The following is a 12,553-nucleotide window of genomic DNA, read 5'->3' on the forward strand; positions in this document are numbered from 1 at the left end:
TATATATATATATATATATATATATATATATATATATATGTTTAGAGTGGCTGCACATTGGAGTACAGTTTTACTGATATTTTTTTCTTTTTCGATACTTGTTATCATGCGTAACCACAGCAACTTGATTTTTTTTTTTACACCTGAGAGCAGCTAATTAACATCTCTAAAGCTGAAATAATACATTAACTTAATCTGCAAGTACCACCTGAGTTGAAAAGGAGGCACCAGGGAAGCTGGAGCTGGAGCAAAGGAAACGAGAGAGGAACAAACATTTAAGCCATCTCTTCTATTATAGGCAATAGTAGATTTTTGGGAAACAATTTAGAAGAACTCAAAGCCCTTGCAAGGACCCTGCCAGAATATTGACAATGCAGCATTGTGTGTTATACTGAGATGTGGCTTCAGAATCACATCTCAGACTCCTGCGTCTCTCTGCTGGTCTTTCTGACTATACGAGCAGACAGAGATTTAGAGAAGACTGGAAAACCCAAAGGAGGTGGGTTGGCAGGGCTGGTAAAAAACAGATGGTGTCACCCAGGATATGTAAGCAAGAAGATATTTCACTGCAGCCAAAATATTGAACTGTTAGCAGTTGTTTTTTGGCCAAATTATTTGCCCAGAGAGTTTACCAGTGCTCTGTTAGTAACCTTCTGCCAATGCAGACACTGCATGGGAGGTAATCAGTTCTGACGTTGCTAAGATCCAGACACAACAGTCAACTTCATTTGTGGCAATAACTGGTGATTTTGACAACGCCTCCCTCTCTACTACACTACCAAACTTTCAACAGTTTGTCAGCTGCTGCACCACAGAAAACAAAACTTCAGCTACATGTTTTATGCAAATGAAAATGGCTCTAAAGTAAGACCTCCTCTTGGGAAATCAGATCTCAATTTTGTTTGTCTCTGCTAAGAGTATACAGTAAGCCACTTTATAAGAGACAACCTGCATTAAAAATAACTGTAAGAAGATTGTCACAGCAGACAAAAGAAGCTCTGTAAGTTTTTCAGGCTACAGACTGCATGGAAAGGAAATCAATGCAATGACTGACTACATAAACTTCGATGTAGATAACACCATCATTACAAGAACAGTGAAATGTTTCCCAAATAATAATAAACCACGAATAACAAGTTATCTGAAGTAATTGCTCAACAAGAAGGAATTAATGAGTATACAGAAGCAACTCAGGGTCAAGATAAGAGAAAGCAAGGAGGTATACAGAAAGAGACTGGAAAGCAAATTACAGCAGAACAATATCAGAGATGTGTGGTCAGGGATGAAGAAGATTACAGGCTTCAAGCGGAAGGATGAACAGACACATGGAAGTCTGGACAGAACCAATGAACTGAATACATTCTTCATCAGGTTCAGTTCAGTAAATAGCTCAGCATCTCTCTCTTTTGACCACAGTCATGTAGATGTCCTGCCCTCCACTCCCATTGACTCACCTACTTCTGAGTTTGCTATTGGCCGAAACAGAAGATGGCCCTTCTCCCTCTGCCTTTTATCTGTCTGTCTCTAGAAGTCAAGCAAGGAAGTAACTGGATAGATCAAACCGTAATACGTAAGTCACCAGGTCATGATGGTCTAAGCCCCAGAGGCCTGTGCAGAGCAACTGTTTGGGATTCTACAGCACCTCTTCAACCTTAAGGGCTGGTTATACTCCTCGCAGCAGTGTGTCGCAGTGAGCCTGTTGTAGACATCTTTGATTTATGCTCAATTTTGAGCGTGGTCTGCGCTATACTCTGTGGGTCCAGATATGGCAGAGGCGATGAGTAAGTGGGGGCAAGTTTATCCGACGACGAAGCGGCATGAAAGTTAAAAAGAGTGTGGATCCAGTTGAAAAAGTGTTCCCAGCACCTCGCTCTTCTAGCTGGTCCAAATTCACGAGTTGTTTTCCGCAATTGCGGTCATAAAAACAAAACAAGCCGGCCTCCGGTCTGCGGCACTGTCTGCGGTCACCTACAATTTTGGTAGAGGTGCAGTAGAGTGTCTGCGGAGGGGGGTGGGGACGTCTCAGCCTTCACTGCGACACCTACGCAGACAACCTAGTTTCGAAGTATAAATCAGACAGTTTGAGTGATGTGGAACACCCCCTGTCTTGTTTCAGTACCAAAGAAGATTCACCTAAGTCCTCAGTCACTATAGACCTGTGGCCTTGATGTCCCACATAATAAGGCTCCTAGAGAGACCTCTGTTGGTTCACCTCAACAAACAAACAAGCAGTTATCAGGACCCCCTGCAATTTGCAGTTGGAATGGAAGGAGCCATAATACACTTGCTTAAACAAACCTACTCATTTAGAACAGGCAGACAGCGTGAGGATCATGTTCTTTGATTTCTCCATAACATTTAACAAATTCAACCTGAATTACTTTGTGAGAAACTCGAAAATATGTAGACGGAGGCTTCAATAATCTCCTGGATCACTGACTACCTGAAAAACAGACCAGTTTGTTAGTGGGGTCAGCTGTGTTATCAAGTAGTCAACAGAACAGAAGCTCCACAGGGGACCGCACTCTCATTGTTCCTTTTTTCCTCTTTTGGGGAGTGTCGGCCTAGTGGTTGGGTCATGATACTTAGAATCCAGAGGTTCTGGGTTCAAGCCCCACTCCCACAGACTGCTACTCTGGGTCCCTGAGCAAAAGACCCTTAACCCCACACTGCACCCCGGGCGCTGCACAGTTGCAGCCCACTGCTCCTCAAGGGGATGGGTTAAATGCAGAGAGTTCATTTTGATGCACTGTACTTGTGACAGTGTAATAGTAATAAAAAGCTGGAAAAACTCTGTACACTTCTAACTTCCAGGAAAAGACAGAGTCTTGTAATCTGCAGAAATACTTGGATTACTCTGCAGTCATTGGGAGCATCAAAGATTGGCAAGAAGCTAAGTACAGAGAGCTATTGAACTGCTTTATGGCATGGCATGGAAACAACCATCTGATCCTGAATGTCAATAAAACCAGGGAGATGATTATAGATTGCAGAAGAAAGAGAAACAAGTTGAATACTATCAAAATCCTACTTCACCACCTTTAGCAAAGTGGAGTTGGCGCTAAGGTTTCTGCATTTTCATAAGAGAAGAAATTACCATTTCAGCTTTACTTCTGACATTCTGGAATGTTGACTCCTTATATCAACTTTCCTTTCTTCCACCAAATTTTATGAACACTTTGACAAGAACCAATTACTGCAGTCCCTTTCTGTTAGAGACTGTTTTAGTCTCTTTGTCAGCGTGTTTTTTTTTTTTTCTGTCAGAATTGATCTTACAGAGAAGGAAGAAAGCCAACAATGTGCTTGCATTTTGAAAGAACCATGTGGGCATTTACTTTTTTTTTTTTATCAGGAACATTAAAGACTCAAACTCTGCACTGAATTCCTGGTGTGAAATCCCCTTATCCCACTTTTTTTTTTTTATATATAAATCTTTATATACATCATAAAAACCACTGCATTATTGCCCATATCAAGCTTTAGGGAAAACTGTATATATCATGGAGAAACCAGAGGATTGAACTCGACTATAAAACGTCTAGTAATATGGGTTCTGGATTATCTGCAAAAAGCTGACTGTCATTCATGTATTTGGAGAGTCGTATCAAGGCCTTTAAAATTATACATTAATGTCTTAAGTACATTTTATTAAATGACAAAAACTAACTCATTTAGCTGAAGGAAACCTATAACCCAACCCTGTTGTTTTAAATCAACCCTCTCTATGTTTTACCCAAGACTGTGTTGACATTAATGCATTAATAATTGGCAAACATTCTGGGGAAAACGTGGTCTGATTTGGACCGACGGTAATCATCCCACTTTGGATGGTGCAGCTCTTCTTTCTGGGTGTCACTCCGAATCTAAAGCCCCATTTACACTACCCTTTAGATATCGTGTCTAGATCTGTCTGAGCATGGTCTCTGAGATAACTGGTGAGTGTAAATGGCAAGCAAAACTGAACCGGACAGTACCAGAGACAACCGAACAGCGCTAAACTGGTACTAGTTCATCAGTAGGGCTCGGTGCGGTTCAGCTCTGGCTCAGTTCTCAGATAACAAAGAGCGCATGAGCAGACCATGTCATCTCCTTACAGTCAGCCTCCGTAATCATGAAATTTTAGACATTCTTAAAAATACTAGCCTCCCTACCATGCCACACGATTTCCAGTGATGATTTTGCTTAGGAGTGTGATGAACCTCAATGTCTGTCAGCCCTGATTAGACTATCATTTGTTGCATCCACTTCCCAAAAACCGACTGTCAAGTAAATTCACCAAAAACTTCCTTCTTTATCTGTTGAGTACCACAGGGATCAGATCTAAGGCTAATTCTCTTTTACTATAAATATGCCCAAAGTTGGTAGAATTAATTAGGATTAATTTCCACTCTTGTGCATATGATACTCAGCTATATCTGCCTATGAATCTGGATAAGCTAAACCATTACATATACTAGACATACATCATACATACACATACTAGACATTACATACAGTAGACATTACATAGACATGTCTTGGGGACATAAGCTAATGTCTTTGGACCAGGGTCCTTGAAAAAGAAAAAGATTTGTCCATCACTTCATCTGGATGGTATCAAATTGGCTGTGACACCATCCTAGAGAGAGGTGTTAGTTGTGCTGCTGCCATCAATGCCTTTGTTTTTTGAGATTTGCCTGTTTTTCAGTGTGGTCCTGTTTCTCTGAATGTTACTAACTGTATGTGTTTTCCATCCTCTGACATGGGTGCTGGCTTGGAGCTTTTCTGCCTGGCCGTGTGTTTCCTGGACAGGGCCGCCTGTGGAGCTGATTTACAGTTGCCTTTTATATCTCTGCTCCTTTTTCTTTGTCTGCTTCTGTCTCCTTGAACCCCAGTCGGCTTCTGCAGATGGCACTGACACTGAGCCTGATTCTGCAGGAGGTTTGATTCTGTTAAAAGGGAGTTTTCCTCTCCACTGTCACTACAAGCATGCTTGGTGTGAGGCATTGCTTTCGAGCAAATTAGTCAAAGCAATCAGCTGGTTTTTCTTAAGTAGAAAACTTTCAACCAATTTGACTGTATGATTTGGTTTAATTGTCTCTGTAAAGTTTCTTGTGTTGGTGCTATATAAGTAAACTGAATTTAATTGAATATGGTCTGGATATCATATTCTGCTCTCAGTTTAATCTCCATCTGAGTGAGCAAATGGTAAAAATTAAACCCTAAATTAAAACTACATATTATACCCATTGAATTCAATTCTCAAAACTGTTTTGATCTGCAAAGTGTCTTGAGATGACAGATGTTGTGGATTGGTGCTATATAAATAAACTGAATTGAATGGAATCAAAGAAAAAAAACTTTCTGTGTCAAAACCATTCATTTTTAGAATTTACACATAACATTACTGTAGTACACAAAACTAACAAGTATTAGTTTTGCAATATTATTATGTGATGTAATTGAGTGAGGGTAATAATCTAATCATTCGGTACTGCTCTGTCTGTCTCTCTACCTATAGGTCATTCACTGAAGTTCTGTTGGGTTTTTTTGTGAGCCCCAATTCAACTCTGAGATGTCTGTTCATGACTGTTCTCCATGGGAATACAAGAAGCAAATATATGTACCATGATGACAGGCTTGCGAGAAATCACCTTGGCATCATCTATCATACATTTTTTAAAGTGTGCTGTTTTAGCCCTGATCAGCATTGCTTATTTAAATGTTCAAATTAATTTTCCAACCTCACAGATCTAATTTTAGCGTGTGCTTCTCGTAACAAGGCACTGGTTTCCTATTAGAGGAGGAAAGTAAGTAAAAGGTAAATCCTCATCACTTGACCTTTAAGTAACACAGTTACATGCCTGGAATGGACTACTGCCTGTGTTCACCAAGAATAGGTTAACTCTGAAAAGTAAAATTTGTCAGCTAAACTGATGGAGAGAGAAAAAAAGAAAGCCTAAAGCCTGTTTGAGTTGGGGTTAAATGATTTGACTATGCAGCAAAGCAAGGAGCTCCCTCAGGGGACCCTACCCTCTTCATTCCAGGAAGGCGTCAAATCTCATCTGATAAACAAACATCTCCCACCGCTGCTGGTGGGTCATTGCCCTGAGAGCCTTCTGCCTTACTTTAAACAGACCAAAATCAGTCAAACAACACACCACTTAAGTGTTTTTTTTAAACAGGACAAAAATATACACAGTAAGTATACCTTGATCTTAAAACATGCTTTAAAAAGCAAACTAAAGAATTTATTCCAAAATGCGATGGAAACATTTTGAGTTAGGTTTTACTAGTTTTAATAGTGAAGGGTGTGTAATTTCAACATCTTTGAAAAAAAAAACACCAAAAGATCCTAAGTAAGAACTACTCAGAACTAAAACCTTTCACCATAAAATAGACCTCAAACTAGGATCGAACCCATGAGCTCCATTTAAAGGCACACTATGCAACATTTTTCAGTTAATTAATGTGTTCCATAACGTTTTGGATGATTAAATGAGTCATTTCAGGTTGAACAAAGGTATTCTCGGCTGCCCTGGTGGTCTGTGGGGGAAATACCGCACTTGCAATTGCAGGAGCTGAACTTTCTATGCATTTTGGACATATGCATAGAGTATTCATAAAGAGTCCAGAACTTATGTCCAACGACAGCCTAATTTATGCATAACGCACGGCAGCTTAATGCACATAGAATGTCACAAGCCAGTGTCCTGAGTGGGGCAGCAAAGGCCCGGAGGCGCCCGGCCTGCATAAAAAGATTTCTTTGATCGCGGTGCTAACCTAAATAATAAGAAATAAAAGAAAAGAAAAAAATGAAAAAGAAATAGAAATAAAAAACGTTCGCAGTTGCAGCAGATTTAGCATCATGTCTGCTAGGAAGTTTGTTGATTGTGGCTGTGGGCGTGAACACAGGGAGAATCCATCACATTCAGCATCACGCTCACCCTATGATGGGGATGCAGTCTGAAGGAAAACTGACAGTTTCCACCTGTGAACCCCTGTTACACCAAAACATTTCCAATACGCCATTAAACAGTAGCTGTAATGTAGAATCACGTTCAGCGTTCGTCTGGAACACGTCGAATACGTCGATATGCGTTAAAGATAAGTTCTTAATAAGTTATGCATAAGTGATGCACAATGTACTCATAGGTTTTGGATAAGCTAGACACCACAACTTATGAGTAACTTAAACTTAAACTATCTCAACGATCAGATAACTTACCCGTAACTTATGGCCCACGTATGAGCATATGCTGGCGTACGTCTCGACGTACTTGCTATATGTCGACGTATGCCCACATACTTCAGAGTGCCTCAGCGTGCTCGTAACTTATACAAAACTGACCCATAACTTATCCAACGTATGCCAGCGTTTTTGCCAGATTTTTTGTATGTCAGGCATGTGCTGACTAAATCATTAAGGTGTGACAGAGGCTTTACAAGCTACACCACCATCCAGGATGCTTTTTTAACAGACCTATAAAGAGGTAATTATATTGTGTATTTAACAGGCCTGCCAAACTGACTTGAATCAAAATTGCAGAATTTTTTAAAACAGAAAACTAAGAAAAGATAATCCTGATAGTTTATATACCGTTTGATTAAATTAAACTAACTTTGAACACCACACTGTTTTATTATTGCAAGTTTCTCTCATTTTCAGACCGCAAGCAGCAGAAGCAGCTAGTTTATATTCAAAGTCAATGGTTGACACGCATCAAGGCACAGCAAAAGGTTCTGCAGGGTGTTTTGAGAAGCAGAAGTTGCTAGAGTTGGAAAAATTTAACTTTTGCTGCTCGAGCGGGCAGGGAGACAGACAAAGTGCTGTTGATGCAGATCGCTGTGATCACTCCTCTGAAACAGTTCAGTAATCCCTAAATTAACTTAAAATGTCAAAACCTGCCGGCAAAATTTGATCGATTTTATTTTTCTGGTGCCTGCAGTTTGGATTACATACGAAGAGGCTGCCGTTGAACGGGATTTCAAGTGACAGAGCACCGCCGGTGTACGAGGGTCTGAGCGGCTTCGACAGCAAAACAATATTTGAAGGCAGGATCATAATCTTGATAACTGATTGCATAGATTACGTTTTCAGGTGGACTATCTCACTTAGAAACATTAAAACTGATTTTTACCCACTGATCACAGAAAATATAGCTGCCATTGTTACAGCTCCGCCCAACGCGCATCAGACCCACTTTTCGACCGCGCAGCTGGAGCTGCAAAGATGCTTCAGCCGCGCATTAGAACTAAATTTGTACAAGCATCAAAAATGAAGCAGCACGCCCGTCTTTGCTGCTCTTGCTGCTTGCTGTCGTAGCATTACTCTTAGGGTTTTAGCAGATCTGTGCAATTTGGCACATGCACACATTGCAAGGATTAAAATATATGAGTATATTTTTGCTCATATATTTATGTTTAATTTGCTACCGTTAACAAAAATGTAGAATTAACCCATTATAATCTAGTTAATGTGATACCTAATATGTAAAGGTGATTTTGATTATTGACTTTATCACCAATCAAATTAGTGTATGTTTTTATAACCTATGGACACAAAATAGTGCGGGCTTTATTTTAAAGCCCTACAAATTCTGAATAAGCTTTACTGAAAGACAGGTAGGGTAGTTTAACCAAACATTAAAAAAAGTTGGGAGCTAGTTTGTTTTTTTTTTAGAGCAGAGACAATACATATTTCCCTCACTTCAAAGGCAAACATTTCAAACTATATAATATTCCATAGGTTAAAAAAAAATAATAATAAAAAATATATATATATATATATATATATATATATATATATATACATATATATAAAATGGTCAAAAACATGCTATATGATGCTAGTAACCCCAAAGGCATACTAGTGTCACTATAGAGCATTTTGTTTTCCCTTGGGTAGCCTTTTACCAACTAAGTGCTGGTGCAAGCCACCAAATTAAGAATTAGTCTCAATTTCATACATACAATGTTATTTACTAATTATAAGGTTTGCAGTTCAAATTAAAATATGTGCTTTATAAGGTAACTTCCAATGCAAAAGTAAATAGAAAGAAAAAAAAATAATATATATATATATATATATATATATATAAATATATTACCTTTTATTTCACTCTCTGACTGATGACCTAACCGAGCGTAAGCAAAGAAGCAGCCTAATTTCTTAACTTAAATTATGGAAATTTTTCAGGACGCAAATCCAATGTTTAAATGTTTGAATTTTAACTAACATAATGCATTTACTTCTTTTTACTTCATTAATTTCAGTTCAAGTTAAAAGCAAATATGAGTTTTTGTTTAATTTAATACAATGAATTTTAGCCCTATGTTTAGCACCCTCTGTGCCATATTGTGGCACACAGGGTTCCCTTTAACCCAGATTTTTTTAGACTGTATATATTTTTTCCAAAGATTCATTAGTACTTCCTGCTGTAGTTAGAAAGAACTGATTACTTCTACACTAAACTAAAACAGGAGGATTCTGTATGATGTTTACACTACACTCATGACAGTGACATGGGGGTGTAAAGTTAGAAAACAGAAGTATTTTAAAAGTTATAAGAATGACACTTCATTCAGCTTTTTAATTATGTGCATACACCCTACATATAGGGATGACATGATCCACAGTGACTAAAATAGGAACAGCACTACTGGTGAGGTAAAATTACTTTCAGGGATTGGTTGCTGTAGGATTGTCTTATCTTTTATCGTATTTCAGTGTACATTTTGGGTGTATCGTTTTTTAAAAATCCTTCTGCAACCAGCTGATATGGGAGGGATTATTGTGTTTGATATTTTCCCAGGTGTGACCTCATCCTGAAAGCCTAGGGTAAGTATGTTGGCTTAGAGCTGTGGTATTGTGTTACCGAGTGGATTTGTTGGTGTTTTTTCATGCACAATATTATAAAAATAAATAAGTAGTTTCTTGCAGCTAAATGGCTGTTTCCAAAAGGGGGACCTACAGTTGCACTTTTTTTCCATTTAGGAGATATGAATGCATCCTGCTTCCCAATTCTTTCACAATGTATATGTTGGTGGCATATAACATCCTGAAGATTTGATAAAAAATATTTTTTATTATCTTATTCCTTCTCTTGTTTCTACTGTTCTCTGAAGGAAGATATGTTTGAATGATGGCTATTTAAGGAGCAAAAACATTGTTTTCTCAGTAAACACTGAACCCATTGGCCTGTTAAAATTTAACTAAATCTAAATAAGGAAATAATTAAATAATTTTGGATTAAGTCTTTAAAGAAACTAAAACAATATTAATTTCGTCAATTTAATGTGCAGATTTAAAGTAAAATTAATGGAAAAAAAGAAGACTTTAAAGACTTTAAATCCAAACCAAACAGTAATGAAATATGTTTTGTAAAAGATAAAACAATGTGTGAACTAAATGTTTAAGGAGCACTAAAACACCAGAGGTTTGTGGAAACTTAATTGTAATTTCACATTATATGTATGATTTTAACTACTATATTTTTTTGTTAACCATCTTGACATGTAGGCACATTGTTTAATTTCCATCACATAAATATTTAAATTCATGTTAGATATTATATGGTTTTAGATGTTTCCTAATTAGGTGACATAAGAGCAAATATAGGATGATGAGAAAACTTTTTTTTCAGATTGTTGGGAAAAAGTGTTTTTCATCTGACCCATGCCCGTTAGTGGGTGTTGGTGAGTAAACAGGAGCCCACCTGTCTCCGGGAGGCAGCCGTGGTGCTGCTGGAGGAGCTGGTGCTGACCATCCTGCCGCCCTGGCTCGCCTCCCTCTTCCACTTCTTGCTGCCGCCCTTCGGATCGGACGGCATCGGGTTGAGAAAGAGGATTCTTGCGATCAGCCCATACAGAACCGTAGCCAGCATGAGAGGCAACACGTAAAAAACGGTGAAATCCGTGAAGTAGATGGGCAGGTAGTGGCTCCTGGACACCTTGTATTCGCAGCTGATGAGCACTACGTTGCTGTAAACCAACTTTTTGGTGTCTGACAGGAAGAGCCACATTACGCAGTAGACCGAAGTGAGCGCCCACACCACCATGATGATCCTCTTCGCCCTGGATAAGGTGCACAGGAACTGGGCTTTAATGGGATGGCAGATGGCGATGTAGCGCTCCACAGTGAAGGCAGTGATGGAGCAGGAGGACGCGTTAATTCCCAGGTACTGGAAGTAGGTGATCCCCAAGCAGCCAAGGTAGCCATACACCCACTGCCCGCACAGGGCGTCGCTGATGTTGGGCAACCCTGCAGCCGTCAGAACCATGAGGTCTGCGGCTGCCAGGCTCACCAGGTAACAGTTGGTGGGAGTCCGCATGTGTTTGGTGGTCAGGACTACCAGTATGACCATCACGTTGCCCACGATCCCCGCGCCGCAGATGAGGGACACCAGGAACACGCTGACCACCTTGTATTCAACGGAGTAGTCAGTCCAAACGCCCAGAGTCTGGTTTTCCTGCAGCGACGTGTCATTCTCCAGAGTCATGTCATCCACTGTGAGGTTTTCCATGACAGAAGGAAGCTGTGGCTCTGCGCTCTTTGGAAAAAATTACATTACGCATTGAAATAAAGAATAAAAATACTTAAAATTTCTTCTAGATTGAGACAGAAAAAAATAAATTAAATGTTCTATTTATCCACGCCTGCAGGTTTTTTTTTTCTCTCCTCACAGCGTGAAATATATGATGCTACTAAAGCGGTCCAGTACGCGTGCCATGCAGCCAGATAATGGGAATGGTGGTTGAAGTTTGCAAACGGAGGAGAGGATGGGTTGCAGGCAGCTGTGCGACCTGCTGCTGCTCAGCCTCCTTGATGACTGAGAGCTTTGCGCAGAGCTCTTCTGCTCCTGAGAGCCTCACTGTGACGCACTGGAACCACCAATTTCTTCCTCCCATGCCAGGGACTCCCCTACAAATACATCACTTAAGTGCAAAAAAACATAAATACACATTTAGGTAATGTTACAGCCACTAATTCATACCTTTTTATCTATTTCATTTGGACATATTTAATAAATGAATACAAGCAGACTGGCAGAGGTACTTAATACTGAATAGAGAATAGCACATGCTTTAATTGAACATAACAGAAAGTTAGATATTTGTCTTAATTAAAAAAAAAAACATTACCCTACATAATGCTGATAAATTCTACATTAATTACTGGTAAACTTGTTGCTGGTAGCTGTCATGAACTAGAATATAATTAAAGTGATTTGCAGCTAATTCCAAAGGAGTTTAACTGTGGCAGTTAAAACTATGGCAGCACCTCACATTATACATTGATTAAAGAAGTCTGCAAATGGATTACTATTTTAATTCATTTTTCATTTTAAAAAGTTTGATCATTTAAAGTAGCGGTTTTACAGCAAAAGCATGCAAAATCAATGCTGAATATACTGATTCTTGATTAATCTTTCTATTTTTTAAATAGTTGATGAGAGAAATTAAAAAGCAGTAAAAAATTGTCATAATCATTGTAGCAGTTCAATTATCACAATAAAAATAAAGTGCCTAAATGAACCTTTTAATTTAGCCAGAATCGTAAGCTGCTGTTTCA

General features: G+C 39.0%; 1 protein-coding gene across 1 annotated transcript in view; it reads right to left on the reverse strand.

The window, feature by feature from the left end:
- The window catches only part of trhr (thyrotropin-releasing hormone receptor), a 19,616-nt gene extending 7,979 nt beyond the window's left edge, over window positions 1-11,637 (reverse strand). The window contains exon 1 of the mRNA XM_015393566.1: window positions 10,698-11,637. Coding sequence (XP_015249052.1) covers window positions 10,698-11,504 — 807 coding nt within the window. The 5' untranslated portion in view covers window positions 11,505-11,637. The remainder of the gene's footprint in view (window positions 1-10,697) is intronic.
- Between the last annotated feature and the right edge of the window lie 916 nt (window positions 11,638-12,553).

This window comes from Cyprinodon variegatus, unplaced genomic scaffold (genome assembly GCF_000732505.1).
Source record: "Cyprinodon variegatus isolate N-32 unplaced genomic scaffold, C_variegatus-1.0 Scaffold648, whole genome shotgun sequence".
NCBI classification, from domain to species: Eukaryota; Metazoa; Chordata; class Actinopteri; order Cyprinodontiformes; family Cyprinodontidae; genus Cyprinodon; species Cyprinodon variegatus.